This window comes from Onychomys torridus, chromosome 20 (genome assembly GCF_903995425.1).
Source record: "Onychomys torridus chromosome 20, mOncTor1.1, whole genome shotgun sequence".
In the NCBI taxonomy this organism is placed as follows: Eukaryota; Metazoa; Chordata; class Mammalia; order Rodentia; family Cricetidae; genus Onychomys; species Onychomys torridus.
This window is the reverse complement of record NC_050462.1, coordinates 27,965,520-27,987,308: the sequence shown is the minus strand read 5'-3', so window position 1 is coordinate 27,987,308 and position 21,789 is coordinate 27,965,520. Positions and strand designations below refer to the sequence as shown.

Here is a 21,789-nt window from a genome sequence, read left to right as displayed (position 1 = left end):
CATACAAACAGTGCCTTATGTGGAATCATTTTAAAATATTTTCCTTAGAACAATACACTTCTAGAAAATGCAATTTCTGTGAATATGCCAGCAGAGGCTGATTCAAATTACCCTGTCCACCAGCCAGGCTTAGCAATAACACATGCCTTGTGTTGGCAAACATTCCAGTGGGAAATAAAACGGGGGCATGAGTCACTTCTTCAAATCTAGTTTGCAATTTCATGAAAGAACAGTCTTTCTCTTCTTTGAAGTTTTTGAGTTTTAAATCCTTTAGTTGTTCTTTGCCTAGACCATTAAAAGAGCATTACTAAGACTCTGAATAATCCTGACTTTTAAAAAAGTCATTATTGGTCCTATACCGAATAAGTTAAATATAAATCACTTAAAATCATGTAAAGGGTAGTCAATAGCATTTTATCTGGCCATCTTTTTAGGTAAGCAATTTCTAAATGGATCTTAATAGATTTTGAAATAATAGTGTAGTACTTCCTCTATTATTTGCATATCATTTCTTTGAAGCATATTGGTAAAATTCTATAAACATTTATAATTTCCATATTATTTGATTTCAGGAAGGTAGATCAGGCCATATCATTGAATATATATATAATTTTCAAAGTACAGTTATTTGGAGGACATTGAAGAAATAACATTTTAAACTGTATCTTAAAATGCCAGGCAGCCATGCAATGTAAGAATTAGAAGCATAACTGACTTTATAGATTGGCTTTCAAGCATCGCTAAATGTACTTAAAATTAACAACATGCCCAAACATAAATTCATCTTCTTTCCTCTAAAATAAAATTCCACTGGAAGGGGGTAATAATAATAAATGATTTCTCAGTGCCTCCAGTGGGCCAGATGTATAAATATTCCCACTCATTCTCAAGATGCCTCCACTGAGTGCAGACTTCTTTGCTGTGGTTTGATAACTAAAGAAGCTGAGTTAGGTCATTTGCCCCAGCTCTTCCTGACCCAAAACACAGACAATACATGGACTACTTCAAATATTCAAGAAATACAATTTGAATTTTTAAGAGTTTCTATACTCCCTCTCCAAAATTCTATTGAAATTCAGATCTTTCAAGTTTATTTTAGATTCTTCCTAAAGTAGAAAAGAACATTATACTTAATTTTTATTCATAGGATTTTAGAAAATAACCTGATTTTGACTATAATTAATAAATGACAAAACATTCTTTAGAAAGCCCAAGCTTCTTGTACATAAGTGGTCAAGTAGTCTTTCATCCCATCCTCTTCTTAATACTAGTTAATTAAAAAATGTTCCAGTTAATTGAGAAATGTATTCTGGGACGTAAGACAACATTTATGCTGATAAAATAGTACATGTATAAAGTTGATCAAATATCTAGTACAAGCCTAAACAGCCTCTCAATTAAACATTTCTACCCACTTACTGGAGTGTAGCTTACATGGACTGCACAGCTTTTCCTGAATATTAAAAATGTCACTAATAAACTTCCCAAATCATAACATCTGTCCCAAATGTATTTGAACAGCTGGAGAATTCATTTGTTCTTGGCCTTTTGCTTTTATTCATGCTAACGAGTATCACACTTACAAATGAACTTCAAGATCCATATTATAATGAATCTCTGATATTCAAAACATCAATTTTCTAGTCAGCTCATGTCAATCACTAAATTATTTTAGAAAGTATGTGAGGCACTTCGTGAATTTCATTTAGATCTTTTTAGACTACTAGCCTAGCTTTGGAAAAGTCATCCTTCATTTAATTATGGTCCAAATTAGTGAGTGGTTCTCAACCTTCCTAACGTTGCAACCTTTTAATATAGTTAGTAATGTAGTTAGTTTCTCATGTTGTAGTGATCCCCAACCATAAAATTATTTTTGTTGCTACTTCATAACTGTAATTTTGCTACTGTTAAGAATCACAATGTAAATATCTGTTTTCTGATATTCTTAGGTGACCCCTATGGAAGGGCCATTCAACCCCCAAAGGGTCACAACCCACAGGTTGAGAATCACTAGTCAAGACAATTTGAAAAAGTGGTATCCATTAAACTGGTATCCAAATGACTTGGAACTTTTTGAAACAATAACAACAATATTATTTTGCAAGCGGTTGTTTTATATAGTCAAATGCAATTGAGATTCTTATTCTTTCATTGATCATGAAGTATTTATAGCATAACTAATAGGAAGATCCATTGGTAATTATATCAACTGCTTCTAAAACACCGTGGAATAAAATGATAAATAGTTAGAGTAGTTTTCATTTTCTTTCAAGTATCTCAAGTTCAAGCAGTTGGCTGAAAGATTCAATAGAGGAAGAAACCTGTTCTCTTTCTCCAATATACATATTATCAGCTGTATACAAATAGCAGGTCTCAAGCAGTTTGTGACCACATGTCTTTCCCTCTTCTCCTTTCATGCAGGTGCCATACTCAGAATTAGGTGGCAAAACTCTGGTCATGGCAGTGTATGATTTTGATCGCTTCTCCAAGCATGACATCATTGGAGAGTTCAAAGTTCCTATGAACACTGTGGATTTTGGCCATGTGACCGAGGAATGGCGTGATCTCCAGAGCGCTGAGAAGGAAGAGGTAGGGAGATCATTAGTATTTCTAACATGATAAGTTGTATTCATTCGCCTATTGCTGTTCAAAGTCTAAACCATAGAGAGATGATCATCCTGGAGGGGGACATGGGCCTTAAGACACTGACAGCTACCAAAGCAGAGAAAAGGGATTGTATGAGCCTGCTGCAGTATGTTCAGGACCTCTGGGTGGAATTTAAAAGGCAATAGAGAGATAAATGCACTGGGAATATAAGCAACCCCTTCTTTAATAGGACAGTGAGTGATCATTTTGTATTGTCTGCATGGTTTTTAGAACTATTACAGTGAAGTGAAAGGATACTTTTTCCATAATTATGTATGCATGTTGAAGTTTGTTGTTTCTCATGCAGATAACAAGGTATAATGGGTTAAAAAAAAACTAACACACAAAAGCTGATATTAAGTCCGTTTTTTTTTAAATGACTCACATCTTCATAGTACTGTTCACATTGTTTTCTTCCTAGTTTTAATACCTTTGCCCAGTATTTTTCTGTCATTTAAAAAAAAAGTTCAATATCCATAGTGCACTTACACTCCATGGTAACCAATCTGTTTGATTGTGCTATGCCTGCCCGCTTGGGTGTTTTTCTGTGTGAATGTCTCAGCAGGCTAATATTAGAAAAACAAACAGCCCCTTAGCTTCTCCCAGTTCTAGACAACTCCTTTCACAGTTAGGGTACTGGCAGATAATCTCCCAGGGACCCACAAACAGCCTGGGGCATCCAGGATCTCTAACATTTGGTACTGTGTAGTAGTCACTGTGGGCTACATAGACCAGAGAGTGAGACTCAGCCTCGTTCATTACCACGAGGATCCTCCTCAGGCTCCAACTACTAACTCTATACCCTTAATGCAATAGGAAAAGCTTTATCATGGTATGTTGAGATTAGGTTTTGTTTAAGCTTGAAAGTTGCTAATTTGTTGTATAAAAGGAAGCAAATGATTTAAGCTCTGCTTTGTGGAAATTATGTTCATCAAACAGGGCATTTTTTAATATTGAGATCAGAGTTTGCCCTGCTGTGAGATTATTCACCAGTCCAAGAAAAATCCTGAATTTTCAACTTTCATGATTTTTATACATAACTCTTCCTGAAGAGTGAGCTAATATTGATGTCAACTCAAGCACACATGTGATGAGAAAGCCAACTATTCAGTAATCATGTTTCTAAACAACAAAGTAGTGAATTATTTCATGAGTTTTTGTATTTCATTTGAAAGTAACATGCTAACTGGTATTCAGTAATTAACTAGCTTTTGTTTGGCTAATTGGTTGAATATAACCCATTTATACCTGGCAAGGGCCACTTGTCCAGGGTTCATGGGCCTCACCACTTACCAGATTCATGATGTAGGATTCTACAATCACACCCAGTGAGTTTTTCTGCCTGCATTTAGGAAAATTTCCTGGTAGTCTGTACTCCCTCTTCCAAAAATTTCTTGAGTAAATGTAGATTTTAAGACTTAACACTAAACTAGTACGTTCGATCTAGGTAGGCAAAGACTTTCTCTCCCCCTGTACCTCCTTATTCCCTCTACCGTTCTCATCTCCCATAACTTCTTTAAGACATTTGTCACCCAAATCATGGAGAACAACTCATTCTGAAAATAGTAATTACCAGGTTCCTGGAAATGTGCTCCTCTACTGTTAGTGAAAACAACAGGCGCATGTAACAGTCTTCTCTGGCCTCTTTTTCTACCTCCTACCTGTCCTGGATATGGATATCCCCAACTAAACTGGTTTCTGGAGAAAGACCTAGCTTTCAAAATTCTTCATCATTTCAATTCTAGCTAATCTCTTTATTAGCCCTGGCACCTAGAGCACTTAAGTCATTTAAGCACTTTCAAATCCATTGTGTTATTCTCAAAGGTGGCATCACATTATCTATACTCTATCTCCTTTATAAATAAGATAGTTAGAATATAAAACTCCTCACATAGAGACTGGTAACTCTTCAGTAGAGGAGTGAATGGTTGCCTATTCTTTTTCATGCCCCGTCTTTATTTCCCTGTTCTCATCTTTTGCCTCCATCTGTATCACCTCAGCTCTCTGGCTGAAAACTACTGGATGTTTTTAATGATAAACGATAAACCATTGTAATTTAGTCTTGAATCACATTCCTCTTTGGTCTTCACTCAGGAAGAGTAACTTTGGTTCAGTGGAGAGGCCATTTTCTCTATTGTGAAATAGAAAACTTCCTAACATAGATATCATTAAGCACATCTTGGCATGACTAGATGCAGGTAGATACTTTCTCATAGGAAAAGAAATAAGACCCAGTTACATTTTATATCTCAAGAGTTCCTTGTTCTCTGTGGTATGTGCTGTGCCTTTTTCTGTTAAAAATAATTGTGTGAATAAGCTGAAGTCTCAGACTAACTTCAGTTCTCAAGACTTCAGAGAACTATTTTCCTATTTTCCACTTGAGCTATTGTGTTCATGATCTTCATTTCATCTATCAGTGTTAAATGTCACTTTAATGCCATAATGAGTGGAAAGATTGAAAGGAACAACTATAAAACTAAAAAAAAAAAAAAAAAAAAAAAAAAAAAAATATGCACAGGAGGCTCTTCAACCAGAGACTTGAATAGAAGCAGGTTAGACCAGGCCCACAGAGTTCTATGCCTGAAGTGTTCATAGAATGAGATAAGAGTGTCTTACCAGGAAGTTGCCAACCATTGAGTCATAAGACAATGAAGTATGAAGAACTTGCATAAGCGAAAGGATGGCATGCTGTTTTAGTGATCGATTAATGTGTAAGCAACTTAGAAAGGGATGGGCAATGTGTGAAAGCTTTGGCTGGAACATACTACAGCACAGGTTCAGACAGGAGGAGATGCGAGCTATGGCGCTCTCTAGACTCCGACTGTTAGAGACCATTGCTGGTGAAGTTTCCATCTAGTCCACAGTATTCCTCAAATGAACACCATCCAAGCTGCCCACTGGTTTTGGTTCCCTGCCATTTTTTGTTTGTTTTGTGTAATATGACTGACTAACCATCATACTTCCAGAATAATCTACTCGTATAGTATTTTTCCTACATTACTCCAAATACTACAGTCAACAACTATGACTGCATTTTTGTTTTTATAAATTGCCTACTTTAAAATTTGCCTCATTCCTGCATCCAGTTTCAAAGACATCAATGCATTTTCATCCTTTACATTTTTGTTTCTTATTTTTCTTCTCGTCTCTAATGGTAGAAGAAACACACAGCAGTAGAAAACACCTGAGTCTTGTTTCTTCATTTGCACATTTGCTCTGATGGGCTGCAAGCTCTCAGGCCTGGTGCTGTTTTCTCTCTGGTAGGAAGTAAGACTATCACCTCTCTTTGTGTGAATTCATTAGAGTGCTTTTTAAATGAGGCTCCATAATCCAGTGCAAATGGGAAAAAATTGATTGCTGAATTAAAACAAGTTGGGACATAATTTAATTAGTACCCAGGCAGAAGGGAAGAGAAACTACTTTAGGTCCTTAATGGAAAATCAATTTTGCAAGAAAATTTCACATTTTTAAGCCTAATTAGAAAAACATTTACTTCACAGAAAAGCATTTTGAGAATACATATTCAATCAAATGGCAGATTCTGGCTTCCAGTGGTCAATTACTTGGTAGTTCTTTGAAATGAGTTAAAGTCATTCCTTACAGCATCTTTATGGCCAAAGATCATGAAACATTTGATGTTGTTTCTAAGCACATTTAGAAATTAGATGGCAAGTCAAGCCCTCATGGCCATTCCCCCAACACATACCAGCAAACAAGTACTGTGATTGGAAACAGTTTTAGTGATATGTCAACAGTAGTAGTACCCTTGCTTGTCACTCACAGACCATCACCTTTAGGAAATGCACTGAAAACATTCAGTTAAATGCACAGCCTTTCAAGAACACATAGATAATATGCCTCCAGACTGGTCTCTGCTTGAAACATGAAACTTTACCCAGAGTAATATGAGAATATGTTTTAGGGAGAGTTCAAATAATATGACCCATATCCAAATTCACCATGCCTAGAAAGTTTGCTGTTAAACAAATCTATGGTATAATAGATATCACTTAGCAACATAGAGGTATTTTATAGTATATTAGGCCATGATACACTTCAGGATTTTTAGTATCTATGTGTCCATTCCTTGAGATTTGGAATTTATTTATTTCACTTTACCCTACAGAAGCATAGACACGTTGGTGTTTTATGGTGTGTCTTTGACAAAAATTTCAATCACTAATTCTATTTTAATGCATAATAAATACTGTCAGCTTTCTAAAGTGGTTAATAAAATATCATAGAAAAAAAGCAAACAACTTGAAATATTTGTTGAAGTATACATAGTATGGAAATTTTAGACAGATACATTCCAAATCTCACATAATGGATCCTTTAAACAAAAGTTTAATAATTGAAGATTCTGCATAAAGGAAATGTAAATTGGACTCATTAAAGCAAGGATTAACCTTGAGGAAAGGCTCTGGGTATTATCAAAATGCCATCTGACTAGCATCCATTGCCCCCACTCTGATTGTTAGCTTCTCCTATACTGGTCTGATCATACAAAACTCACCAAAGACATCTGATATCTTTCTCTGGCCTTTGAATGTACAGGCATCTGCATGCTCACATGTGCACACACACACACACACACACACACACACAGAGTTCTCATAACATTGTGTAAGAAAACTAGTGACCACAGGAAGTTTCAGTGTCTCGTCCAAGTCCACACAGCAATGCTATACTAGAAGTGCTATTTATATACAGCTCTGAACTCCACATGCTAGTTCCCTATAGCCTTTTAAAAAATGGTCTCTTTTGATATTCGTAGCCTTAAAGTATAGCTATAAATTACATTTTAATTCAAAATATCCACTTTGGCTCACTTTTTGAAACCTGTAACAAGTCAGTTTTAACAGCTTGCAGTGGATTAGGATGGATGTGGTGATGTGGAATATAGGAATGTCTGCGTATATTGATAGGCTTGCCCTTTTAGATATTATAATGTGTTGTAAATATTTACAAGATAGCAAAATCTCATTAACTGAAGCATTCTTATTATTTCACAAAGGTATTCTTTCATACATTATCAGAATGATTCCATCCAAAATACAAAAATCTTAAAATTCAATATTACTCATTAACATAAATATATCGTTTTTGTACATGAATGTGAATAAATACAAGGAAAACAGGATTTTTACTTTCCATGAAAAATACCATATAAACACATTTCTTTTATTCATCTAAAACACATATTGAATATCTGTTAAATGAGCATGTAAAGAAATAAAATATATAAAACAGAGAATGTTAATGCGTATGGAAAATGGTTGATCATAGTAGTAAATTTTCCTAATGTAAAGTAATAAAGAAACTGTACAAAGAGCCAGTAGGATTTATGAACAAATGCTACATTCAGATTAGAAATGGGAAATAAGGAAGCTCCATAGAGAAGAGCTTAGAAAACTTGGCTAGTACTTAAAGCTGAACAGGGGTAAGAGAGCCAGGTCAGTGGGTAATAGCATTTGTTGCCTAGCCTGATGATCTGAGTTCAAGTCCTAGGACCTACTTGGTGGGAAGGAGAGTACCAACATTTTTTTTTTTTTTTTGGTTTGTTTTTTTGGTTTTTTTGAGACCAGTCTCACTATGTTGCCCTGGCTGTCCTGTAACTATCTATATAGACCAGGCTGGCCTCAAACTCACTGAGATCTTCTGCCTCTGCCTCCCAGGTGCTGGGATTAAAGGCATGCGCTACCAAACCCAACCTGTTTGAGAGTCACCTTCTGAAGGCTATTCTCTGATCTCCACATAGACACTGTGGAACACATGCACACTGGCATGTGCATGTATAACCACACACAAACACAATAAATATAATAGTCCTTAACTGAGTAGATTTTGAATAAACAGAAACCAAGGACAATTTCCAAGTAAAAGAGATCAGCAGGAGCAGGCCCAATTAAGAGTGAAAACTTGAATTGGTATCTTGGGGAGTAAGATTGAAGTAAATGACTTAATGACAGTCTGTCCCTTAAACATTGAACTGATAAATTTATACTAAGGACAGTAAGCTCTTAGAACTAAGACTAGACATCAAACATGAAGCCACTCAGCCCGTACACACTTCGCCAAACATCTGCTTCTTAGGTCTCATCTTACATATTTTCTGAGCACCCCCATGGGGTGACTCTTTGTGTCGCCATTTAATATCTAGAATAGCGCAGTTTATTCTGTGCTGCCCAGAAAATAAACAGCCTAGCAATGATTTAGAGCCAGGTCTGTCAGACTCTAAAATCCACTTTGCCTTAGCTCTGCTGCATTACCACTGTGCTGGCTGACCTCAGAGAGTACAAATTTATGTGTGCCTGTGCCCGCTTTTCCTGCAAAACATACAATAAGCTTAAGCATTAGTTATCAGTAAATTGGCTGAGCAACTTAAAAAAATAATAAGAATCTCCTTTCATAAGCATGCATCTAACCGAACTATCCAGGTGACCACACTTGCAGCAAACTTTCGGGTTACAGCCCCCATCTCTGAAGCTCTTTCTCAACATACAGAACATTATTCTGCCTGTCCTGCTCAACAGTGGCTTGTCTGTCTTTGTGGTCCATTGAATTGGCCTTGTAGAATCCAACAGTGATAATGAGTTGATGAGGGAACTGGGCAAAAGAATTTGAGGTACTTGGAAAGCAATCAGGTGGGTGTTCTTTTGAAGCCCGTATTCTTGATTCTGACCAAAATATTCCGAACATTAGCAGTGTTCCCTGGTCTCTCAATTGGCTTATTGTGGGGCAAATTCTCACTGAATTTCATGAATTTCTCATCAATTTTGATACATGTTGTGCCAAGGAAATCAAATTTTTGTAAAAATAGAAATGAGTGTAGGTGTTAGGGTTTTTTTTTTTTCTTTTTATCCAAAGAATAAAAGAAGTGAGAGTTTTTAGTTGAATTTTAAGTAAAATGGGGCAGAGTGGTGGGAAGCATAGGTTAGCAGAGCAGAAACTGAGTAGTGGGAGCCAAAGGAGAACCAAACCAAAAATGAAGGAACCAGGGAGAAAATGGATACACTAAAGCACCCTGGCTGTGTCTGATTCCTTAGGTTTGGGGTTCTTTTGTCTTTGTTTGAGTGGAAAGCAAGACAAGAGGGTGTCTTGTTCTGTCTTTCACATATTTGAATCTTTCAAAATGTAATCTTTTCCGATGAGCTCATCATGTGTTTTGGCACAATTTTTGTTATTACCCTGTTTGTGGATCTTCAGATTAAACGTTTTTCCCTTCTGTCTTCCTCCTACCTACCTTGGGGCAGGCCAAATGTTTGTATTGTGAAATCGTTCATCCATTCCAGTCTGTTACTCGACAACTAGAGGAAATGTCAGCAGTTACCTTGTACTAGCTGTGCTGGGGAGGCTGGAGGAAGACTCGCTGACCAGTCAGGCCTTATGTAATTAGGGGAGACAGGAGAACACACAGACACACCCCCGCCTGGGAACAGGAGCTTTAAAATACTGCTAAGTAATTTGGTACTTTGGTTTTGTCAACGTAAAATTATTATGCCTCCTTTGATAGGACGACCATTGTGTTCATTTCTAGGAACATGGTAAATGAACTGGCCCTACTCCACCTAGGCAGTTAATGAATCAACAGTGAGACAGAACCATGGGGTCGATTAAAACGCTAGACTCAGCTATGCAAATCTAACCATGACTCCACTTCCTCCCAGGGAGTATTTTCTCTTATTATTTGGGTAAATATTACTATTCTCTATGAAGAAGCTACATTCTAAAAGAGATATATAATGCTCTTCCAACAATATTTGACACCAGGTAAACAATAAATAATAGTGATTTGGGGTACTGCAAATGCCCCCTCAGAGCTCATTTTCTTGCCAGCTAATAAAGGCAAGGCTGTGACTCCTTATGTGTTTCCTTTGTGAAGACACTGTAGGGGTTCAGGAAACACTGTAGATGCTGTCACAAGAGGGTAGTGTGCCTGGATTTCAGGAGCAGGAGTCTTGGGGGAGTCTGGATATTACCCACGAAAGGCCCAACCCAGGAGAAGCCCCAGCAGGTACACATGGAAGATGGTACAGTGTAACCAGTTGCAAGCTTCACTAAACAGATATTTTCTTTTTTAACCCAGGTAGTAACCCGTGCTGAGGAAATGGCACAGAAATTAGGAATGTTGTCTGTTGCTAGCAGAAGGGACGTGGCACTTCAGAAAACAATCTTACATTCCCTCAGAGGGATAAATAGAGTCGCTATATGGCCGAGCATACTCCTAGGTGTATACCTGCGAAAAATGAGGAAGTGTGTGTGTGTGTGTGTGTGTGTGTGTGTGTGTGTGTGTGTCACTGTCATACGAAAATATTCATAACAGCATTTTCACAATACACCAAAGCAGAAACAACCTAAATGTTCATAAGCCAGTGAGTTAATAAAGAGCCACATGATGGAATATTATTCAACCACAGAGACATGAAGCACTGAGACATAGTATCACCAGTGAACCACAATAGGCAAAAGGACAGACATACAGACATACACATGTCTGGGGGAAGGAAGAGCTCAGAATGGAGATGGAGAATGCAGCTAATGAGTATGGATTTCTTGCTGGAGTGATGAAAATATTCTAAAATAGGTAATGGTAGTTACATAACCTTATAGATATATTAAACTGTGTGGATTAAATGTAAATTTTATGATACATAAATTATATCTTAATAAGGCTATTAAAATCCTCAGCTACTGATTCTCCACCCATGAAGCAGGAGGCAGTTCATCTGTAACTCCGTTTGAGAGAGCTCTGGCTGCAGATGCCACTCTAGAATTAGATATTAAAAGAGAGATTTCTTCAAATATTCTAGTATCGCTTAAGACTAGGGCACTTGTTTCCAAGCCCATGTTCTTGTCTCCCAAAACTCTTAGCATTAGATCAGCACTAAGATTTTTCTTTTATAGACTCCAAACCCTAAAACCAGCTGGTAACGCCTCAGGACTCAGATACAGCCATTTTCCACAAGCCTACCTCCCTTTAGGTAAGAATTGCAGAAATAAATTCTCTAATGCAAAAGCATTGTTCTAAATATCAGCACTCATCCACTTTGCTACCCATCTTCATGTGTTGGATGATCAAAGATCCCCAGTTGCTCTTTTCTGGACTTTTTTATGGCCTCAAGAATGTGTAAAATGCAGGCAATATACACTAAAGACTACTGCTGTTATTTTGCTAAAGGGACATATCATCCAAATGCCTTCTAAACAATATCCTTACACCTAGGGCAACTCTCGTCCCTCATCAGAGAAGCTGCTTATTCAAGTGGCCACAAGTTCATATAGACACTCACAACGAGCCAAAGTACAGAGAAGTGACTGCCAAGTGTTCACATCTGAATGGGACGTGTATATCACCCCTTCCCTGTGAGTCTTAGGAACATTGCAAAGTTGGGGGGAGCACAAAGAAAGTAAGAGACGGAGGTCAGAGGGGACTATCCTCTGAACATGATGGGGTCATTGCGCTCATAAACTCAGTGATGGCTACCTACACAAGGTCAAGACAGTCAACATTCTAGTGTGGAGGGGGAGCCTCATGAGGACCCTACCCTAGCTTAGATCTATTGGTGAGTTGATGGCTGCTGGAAAGAGGGTCCGTTTTCTTCAAGGATGTGGCTCTTGGTTAGTTGACCATTCCCTAGTGGCTAGCCCTACACCTAGGTGCATGCTCACAGCACTGGTCAGACCAATTCATACAGGTACGGTATAATGAAGAAAGAAGAGAATATGAAATTGGGAAGGAAACAAGATTGGGGCGGGGCTTTGGGGAGAGAATTTGAAGCGGGTAAAGTGGTGGGTAGATATGATCAATACATTGTATACAATTTTCAAAAGGTAGATGAAATCACTTTAAAGTTACAGACAATGAAATGCACAGGGTTAAGTTCATTGAGGCCTGGAAATTGGAAGCACAGTGTAGCCACTACTCTAGTTTAAGATACACAATATTTCTTAGCCCCAAAGTATCCTCCATGCTTCTCTCCAATCAATCCCCAGGACACACCCCCAAAGAAAACCTCTTCTAATTTTTATCACCATCAATTATATAATATTGTGTACGAATCTCAAAATGTTATCATTTTCCTATTGGTGGACTTCTGTGTTGTTTCCATGTAGGGTTATTACTTATTACTGGGGAAGAGGAGCTGTTTTAGTGTACTGGACAACTTTCCATAGGCATCTTTTCAATCTCCTGTAATTTCTGGTTCGTGGGAGGGTGTATATATATGTGTGTGTGTATATATATATACACACACACATATATATACACACACATATATATACATATATATGATACATATATCAAACTTTTTTTAAACCTGAGATGACTGGGTCATAGGTAACAGTATGTATATATGAACATACTACAAAATTCATTGCATAGGGTTTACTCATATTTCTTCTCTTTTTTACTTACCTCCCAATTAGTACCCAATACCACCCCCATCCCTGACTTCGGCAGCACCTATCTATCCTGGATCACTCACTCATCACCTCACACTTTGCATCGTCTGACACACAGAGGTACACAATGCTCCAGCATGAAGAGATGCCTCTTCTATACACATAAAAATTAATCTGCACATCACAGTATGTAGCTCTTAGGCAGAAATATGTCATACATCAAATGAGTGTGCACCACCAGTTCCAGACTGTTCAAACTTCTGAACCTCATTTCCTCATTGAAAAATGCAAAATGGATTATGTACACGTCTTTGAAATGTTCAAGTTATTTTTTTTTCAACACATAGCTGACTAATATGAAATAAATGCCTAAAATAAAAAAACAGGTACATGGAATAGCTTTTTTTTTTCTTATGGGTAAAAACAGCCCATAATTTTCAGAACCACTTAGAGGTACGTGGAATATTTTTGCTCTCACCGTGGGGCCAGTGGCAATCTCAGTATTTTTGCCATCCCTTTTCACTCTTTCCAGATTGCATTTCGCTGGAGGTGAAATAGCGCTAAGCTTTCCCATATAGCCGACGAGAATTCTTATACCACAGCTTCATCCAAAACAGCTTCTGGCCCTTCCAGTCTTCTTGCCTATCTTATCTCCCTCCACACACACACCTCTCCTTATCTTCTCTGTTTTCCTCTCCCTCCTCTCTCCCTTCCCGCTCACCCTCTCAGTTTAAATGCCTCCCAATCACTAATACTACGCAATCATTTTCCTCCTACTGCCAAGTCCCCAAACTCTGTAAACTCGGTGTGCACAACAAAGTATTCCCTGGGACCTCTTGCTCTGCTGCTTTGGGAGCTCTCGGGCTCCTCATACACAGCAGAGCCTGGGGCAGTAGGGAAACCAGCCCAGCAAGCCCACCCTGAGCCAGATCACCTATTGACCACCCTCAGATGCTTCCTTCTAGGGCAGTGCTCCTATGATGAGACCCCTCTCTCAGCATCCTTCCTCAAAGCCCTTTCTGCATCCGAATTGCACTCTTCATGTGGAATACAGAGCGTGTTTGGGAACCAATGTGGCGGCCTGGTTCAAACTAATCCATAGAGATGAATGTTTGTGAGTGAAATGGAAGAACCCAACTATAATTCTAGCCACAGCCAGAAAGGAAAATTCAAACCTACCCCTGGTCAAGCTTTTTCACATGTTAAGCTGCATACAGTATAGACTATGGGTGATGCTACTGATCACCAGGTTAATCATCTGTTCTTTAGTTTGTTGTATTATTTCTATAAATGAATCAATAGTCTCACAAAGTGTTTGCTGAAATTTCTACTTTCTGCCTTGTTTAAAAATAGGATGGGGAGTATGTTTCAGTTTAACACTGAATCAGTACAGTGTTAAAAAGTCTTGTTTAATTATATCTCAGTCTCAAAAATAAAAACAAAGATTAGAATACTAAAACTGGGGAAGATTTTGGAGTTTCATGGGTTTTTTCAAATCTGTTTTTAGATCCCCAGTGTCACGAACAGGGAGTCTATAGAAAGCAGCCTTTGAAAGGTCTGCCTTTGCTTCTCTTACAACCTGTGCAGGGGAGAGACACGGCTCTCTTTAAGGTCACTGATGTTCCAAGCAGCCCCACACTGATGCTTTGTGCACACTGAAAATGATGCAGGCTGTGAAACCCAAGTGTCTCAGTAGCATTGCCTGATCCTGGTTTGATATAATGGAGCCATTTGGGTTCTTCCTGGTAAACAGTGCTTCAGATGCTCTGTTATCTGAAAAGGCAGGTACAGTGCTTAACATAGTTTACCAGGGCTATAGAGTCACCTCTTCAGAGTGTTTGGGGCCAGCACTGTACCAGTGTTGTGTTCCGTCATTCACTCTTGATACAGATACGATGGCCTAGGCATCATGATTGTGTCTACCTTAATGACGAGAGAAGCTGGAAGGCAAAGATGAATTCCCTGTGGCCAAGCAGATGCTAGAGGGGGGCCTTCCATCAGACTGTGTCAGAAGACTAGTTAGTATACCATGAATTTGCTTCTTCCTGCAAAAGAAGTCACAGGGCCATTGCTCTGGCGATGTCTTGTTTTTCCACACATACACAATCTGCACACAGCAAGTAGTGTATTTTCCTCATTCTCATTCTCCCACCTCCAAGGTCACTACCATAAGGTGCACAAGAGGATCTGCAACAGCTTGTGTCTGCACTACTTCAAAGCCACGGGTCTCTAAGCCACCCTTCCCCAGCATAGACACAAGCGACAGACACCAGACAGGGATGGGGTGCCTGTCCTCCCAGTGTTCCCTGTCCCTGTAGTCTACTACACAGCATGTCCCTGGAAGGAGAACAGCTTGTATCTCTTTAGTCACACTCCCTTATGCCAGGTATGGTGACCTGCAGAGTACGGAACATCCCACCCGATAATTAGACTTCCAGAACCAAGGATTAATGTCACATTTCCCAAATACAGTTTAAGGAGATACCTGAACATGGTACAAGCTCCTTTGAAAACAGATTATCATTCAAGGAGGATTTCATTTTTTATAGTACTCTGCCTTAACTGTAGCTTCTGAATGAAGAATTAAGGCTTCCCTATCTTTTTTTTTTTTTTTCACTTTGGTTTTCTTTCAAGACAGGGTATCACTATGTAGTAAGTTCCAGGTCTGCCATAGCTACATAGACCAGGCTAACATCAAGCTCACAGGAATCTATGTGCCTCTGCTTCCCAAGTGCTGGGATTGAAGGTGTCTTATCCACTGTTCTGTTGCTGTGAAGAGACACCATGACCAAGGCAACTCTTATAAAGGAAAACATTTAATTGGAGCTGGCTTACAGTATCAGAGGTTTAATCCATTAGCATCATGGTAGACAGCATGGCAGCATGCAGGCAGGCACTGGATCAGTAACTGAGAGTTACATCCTGATCCACAGGCAGAGAGAGAGAGAGAAGGGAAGGGGGGAGGGATGGGTGGAGGGAGGGGGAGAGAGAGAGAGAGAGAGAGAGAGAGAGAGAGAGAGAGAGAGAGAGAGAGAGACTGGCCTGGCATGGGCTTTTGAAACCTCCAAGCCCACCCCCAGTGACACACTTCCTCCAACAAAGCCACACCTACTCCAACAAGCCACACTTCTTAATCCTTCTAACCCTTTCAAGCAGTTCCACTCCCTGATGATAAGTGCTCAAATATATGCACCTGCAGGGAACATTCTTAACACAACCACCACAAAGTACATGTACACGGTGCCTGACTAAATGAAAGAAAATAAATTCATACATTTTATTGTAGTCTTTCCCTTACTCCAACTCTTCCCAGATCTTTCCCACCTCCTTACCCACCCAACTTCCTCTCAAATAAATAAATAAAAATAAAAGAAAACAAAAACTGAAAATTTAAACAAACCAATAATACAAAAAATGCAATACTGAGATAAAAAGCCCACCAGGAGGAGGAGGAGGAAGAGAAAAGGCCATTTTATGTTGGCCATCCACTCCCAAGCATAGAGCCTGCCCAGGAGTGTGGATGACACACCCAGTGTCACTCAGTTAGAGGAAAGTTATTTCCCTCCCCCAGCAGGTATCAACTGCAAATAGCTTCTTGGTTACTGGTAGGATTTTCTCCAGGTTGAACCTGTGCAGGTCTCTGAGCATGTTGCCACAGTCTCTGTGAGGTTGTATGTGTATCAGCCTTGTTGTGTCTGAAAGATACTATAAAAACTCAATGTTTTGTATGCTTGGAGTTCTGGGCCTTTGCTTCACAGTGCAATGAGAGCTATCTGTTAGCATTATCCAGCAGAGCTAAGATATTGAGCTCTGCAGACTTGTTCTATTTTTGTCATTATGAAAATAATAATTTTTACAGATCAATAAAGCTGGCAGAAATGAGTAGCTCCAGTAGAAATGACTGCAATTTGAAACATGGTATTGACCATTCTCTTAGATTTCTGTTTTAAAACTTACCTTTTATGAGAAGACCAAGGCCAGCCGGGGAGGGATAGAAAAAGCCTGCACTACACATCTTACAAAGCCATGTGATAATCAGATGTGTACCATCAGTCCCCAATTTTTCCTTTCTTCAAATGAAAACTAGTCAATTTTTTTGAAGACTGTATTGTAACACTCCTGCATTAGAGATTTTCATGTGATCTTTACAGAAACTATTTTGACCAATCTCACATAAAGCTCAGCTACATTTGTGAACACTTCTTGCCAGGTCTGAATTTTAACAGTAATGAAGTAATTTAATGAAGTGACTTTCATTAAGGGAAGAGTCATCATCATTTCTAGTTAAAACTTGAAGGCCTTGTTGTTAAAACCAGGTACCTCCATCAGTAGGCTCTCTAGGGTGACTTCTAGAGACCTTGGTTCTCACCACAACAACATACCCTGTGCCCAGATTCTTCGATTGGCTGCCTGTGTTCCCTCTTCAGTACTTTCCTAATTTTGTTGTTGTATTTGTTGATCAATCCCTTTTGCCAGGAACATAATAAGTTTGACTTAAATCTGAAATAATTAAATACATTAGCTTGATGAAACCTCACTGTGCTATAGATATTCAATTTATAAATGAGGAAACTCGGACTCACAGAAATGAACAAACTTGTCTGAAATCACATAGCCTACAAAGAATGGTCAGAAACTAGGTGTTTGCTTTATTCCAGAACCTACATTTACTGTTATTTATCTAAAAAATTATTTGTATCAGGAACTTCATTAAATCCCTACTTTTGGTCTTTCAGGAATACTTTGAGAAAAGTATTAAAACACTGCTGGTTAACTTTTGGAGGAAATGAAGCTTTTAAATATGGTAACAGGGCTGGGGACAAGTGCTTACACTATACATGAAGAAGTGAGCTCCAATCCCCAGTACCCATATAAAAAGCCATGTGTGGTGGTGCACATCTGTACCTGCAGCGTTGGAGGATGAGATAGGCAGATCTCTGGACCTCTATCTGACTTGATCAGCTAGGTCTCTGCCTCAAAAATTAAAGGGATTTCTTTTCCTGAAGAAGCAATAAAATTTTGTCTCTTTATCATTTGATGTAATAGAGGGAAATGAAATTTGTTTTTCCAAATGACTTCTGTCCCTGTATAGCACAATCAACCAAGGAAGAAATAAGGATGGGACATAGCTGAATAACAAGGCTTATTTAGGTGAGAACCGCTCTGTAGGGCTTCTGGTTTGAGTCTGAAGTCAGTATTTATCAGAATGTGTTGTATAAGTCACCAAGGAATAAATTCATGGAAAAAGCCAGTCCTTCGTTACAAGGATCCAAGCCTCTTTCAGATCCTCTTGTTCAGCACGTAACGAATTCAGTGCCCTGGGCTAGAACTTAAGTCACGGGGAGCAGAAACAGGTTCATCATGTGTAATCTCCACAGGCAGATAATGCCTGATACACTGTGTGATGTCCTCTAAGTGGAGCCCAGAGCCACTTGCCCAGCTAGCCATTAGTTAGAGTGCCAGGGTGAAAAAAGGGAAGTGGAGGCTGAGAGCGGACCAGGGAGAGCTTAAGATTGTTTCAATGCCCTGATGGGGATGGCCCGCCGCCTCCGCTGTACTCAGCACATGCTTCTGTGCCTTGTTCCTTAAGAAATGCTTCAGCACGTCTCATTGCCAGAGAAAAATCATGTGCTCTTGCTTTCAGAACTGAGGGCTGAAATGGTTCTTCCTAAATGCAAGTTCTGATATCCCTAGACAAAGATTTTATACACGCTAAGCTAAAATCTCCCAAGGAGCTCAATTTAAGATAGAAGTTATTCAAACATACTCGGAGTCTGTGGAAATTGAGGACTCATCTGGACCCACATAGAAACTGCTGGTGGCATCATTTTCTAGGCCTGTGCTTTGGAACTTCCTATTTAAAACTCAAGATTTTAAAAACAAGGAAGAAATAAAATAAAACCCAGATTAAAGCTTGCGTTTGTTTGGACTCTTTCATGTTCTATATATTTCAACCTTTCTGAGTCTGTGTTTATGAGCAAACTGTAGGTCGGTGTGAAAGTGCCAAGTCCCACTTTTGCAGCATCTTTGAACATCCATCAGTGAATCTGTAATACTGCCTCACTTTTGCACACTTCCATGTGTGCTAGAAGCCATGGAGACCTGGCTGTCTGATTCAAACTGTCTTTTCGCTCCAGCCTTGTAGCTTCTAGTGGATTCGGACTCTTAAAATAGATGAACCAGAATCTCCTGAAATGAGAGATCTCAGTGGTGACTGCATTCATTAGGGGGTTCAGATGGCCACTTAAGTTGATAAGGAACGACTTTCCGAAGACCCCATAGTCCGAGGAGACAGAAGGACATGCAAGTGTGGGGAGAGCCAATTAAACCCGAGAAGACCTCTCTGGAAGTGTTAAATGTTAAAGCAGATGTCTCAGAGAGCCTACCACTTTGGAAGATTTTTTTAAAATAAGAGTTGGGGCACACATTTGCAGACCTGCTTCAAGGTAAAGGAACAGACACGGTAATCTCCCGTGGGATGATTCATCAAAAAAGTGTTTAAAAAGCAAAGCCCTTGGAGGAAAGGAGCTATCTCATCAATCTAAGTCAAGGCTTTGGCGCACCTTCTCCCGATCCTGCCTCCTAATCTCCCCCTGCATTTTCAGAAGACCCATCACATACTCTCTCCAATTACCTTGACAAACAATGATAACAGGCACTGAGCTTTTCGCTTCTTTTAAAGTAATCCATTTGTTGACAGTGAAAAATCAAGGACAGAGATTCCTGGAGCTATGCATGGCAGTGACAGATTTGGGGAGTGAGTCTAGCTAGCAGAGTGGGTTTTCGTAAATCGGCCTCCGGCTATCTCACTTGGGCAAGCTCCCACAGGCAGCAGCCCTCAGTGAACATAATAAAGACTAAAGTCACATCATCTTGACTTTCCTACCAGGGAACGAACACACACACACAAACACACACAAAAAAAAATCAGTCCAGAATGTCAAATTTCACATTGTAATGAATTCCGGTAAACAAAATTCTAAACAAAACACAGCCTCTGCTGTCATAGTTACATTACTGTAAGTCCTCATGTCCATGCACCAATTTACAGTTATCCGCAATAAAGTGGGCTCTGTGTTCAACACTAACAAATTGTCTATAGAGGTAAAGTTACATTAGGTACATTAGGTAGACGTTAGATAGAGTTATATAGGAAAACCCATTCGTATGTTAAGTAGAAATGGCAAATATAAAATTGCATTTTTAAATCTACATGTAATTGCACTATAGTGGGATTTTAGAAGCATTTGTATACAGTATCTTTGGATGCTAAGACTATCTTCTTTGGGGTCTCATTTTAACATGTATATAAGGAAATGCATGCTCACATGGAGATGTACAACAAAGGACATAAGAAATCATTATTTTTTTTCAAATCCCAATCCAGTATATTCTGGTTTCCAAAGAGATTCATTTTAGGGGTCCTCACAGCAAGTCATCAGAAAGGGGGTGCTCACCTACCTGGTCCCAGAGCCCTGTCAGTCAGACACAGACACACACAGACACACACACACACACACACACACACACACACACACGCACACACGCACGCACGTGCACACACACACTGGGTCTCCACTTCAAATAATGACTGGCAATGAAAACTTCTGTGATGACATTTCCCATCAATGGAATGAATCAAAATAAGGAGCTATAATCCTTAGTGTCACAGAAAATATATTGTTTAAGGATATCAACAATTTTGATAAATATGATGTACTCACATTAATCAAAAATCCTTTCTTAAAACCTGGATTGTTCTAAGAATGTATATTTGTAATGCTAGCTGGGCTGTAAGAATTGACCAAATGTTGGCTCCCTTTTCCTGGTCACCACAGGAAGCTGCAATGCCTGGCACATTTGCCACGTTACAGCACCCACCCTGGGGAGAGCAGGGCGGTTGGGGAGCTGCCAAACTCTCCATTCATTTCTACGAGACTCTTGACCTGCTGCTGACAGCTAAGGAGATTTGCTTTCCCAGCAGGTCCAGCAGAAGCTCAGAGAATGTGACTTCTCACTACTTACTGTGTCACTCTCCAAATCACAGATTCCCAGTGTGACAAGTGTCCCTTCCTGGACTGGAAATGGCTGTCTTAAGGCTAAAAGGAAACTTATAATCTGCTTCTGGAAGAATATGGAACAAAAGACCATTGGACACTGAAGAAAATACTATCTCACACTAAATTTCATACAAACATACATAGAACTTATTTTTAAGCTCCCTGTGACTTTTAGATGTCCAAGTCAAGTCTCTTTTATAAATGCCAGTTTTGAATAATTTAGAAAATTTTGGAAAATCATTTCTAGAGCTAGGGAGATGGCTCAACTGATAAAGTATATGCTGCATAAACTGGAGGACCTGAGTTCAATTCCCAGCACCCAAGTAAAAGAGCCAGCCATGGTGGAATACACTAGTGGTTTCAGCCCCGGGGAAAAACAGGAATCTCACTGGCCAGCCATCCAGCTAGCCTAATCAGGGAGTTCCAAGTGCCAAGTCGAGACCTCTGCCAACAAACAAGGATCACTGCTGCAGAGCATCTGTACCCAAGGTTGACCATTAACTTCCATATACATATGCCCACACATTCACACACATCATTTCTGTGAAACCTAAAAGTTGCAGAAAACAGAGAAAGAGTAGCTTGATTCATGTAAGGCCTACATTTCCTAGTCCCATTCCCTTTAGATATATTTTGACTACAGAAAGAGTTCATAGAAAAAAAAACAGGAAAAGAGAGG

At 39.2% G+C, this 21,789-nt stretch overlaps 1 protein-coding gene across 2 annotated transcripts in view; it reads left to right on the top strand.

Annotated features, from left to right (window-relative positions):
• Syt1 (synaptotagmin 1) overlaps positions 1–21,789 on the top strand; it is a 521,493-nt gene that overhangs the window by 381,480 nt on the left and 118,224 nt on the right. For both annotated transcript variants that reach the window (XM_036169618.1, XM_036169617.1), the window contains exon 8: positions 2,422–2,589. In XM_036169618.1, the coding sequence (XP_036025511.1) occupies positions 2,422–2,589 (168 nt within the window). The remainder of the gene's footprint in view (positions 1–2,421; positions 2,590–21,789) is intronic.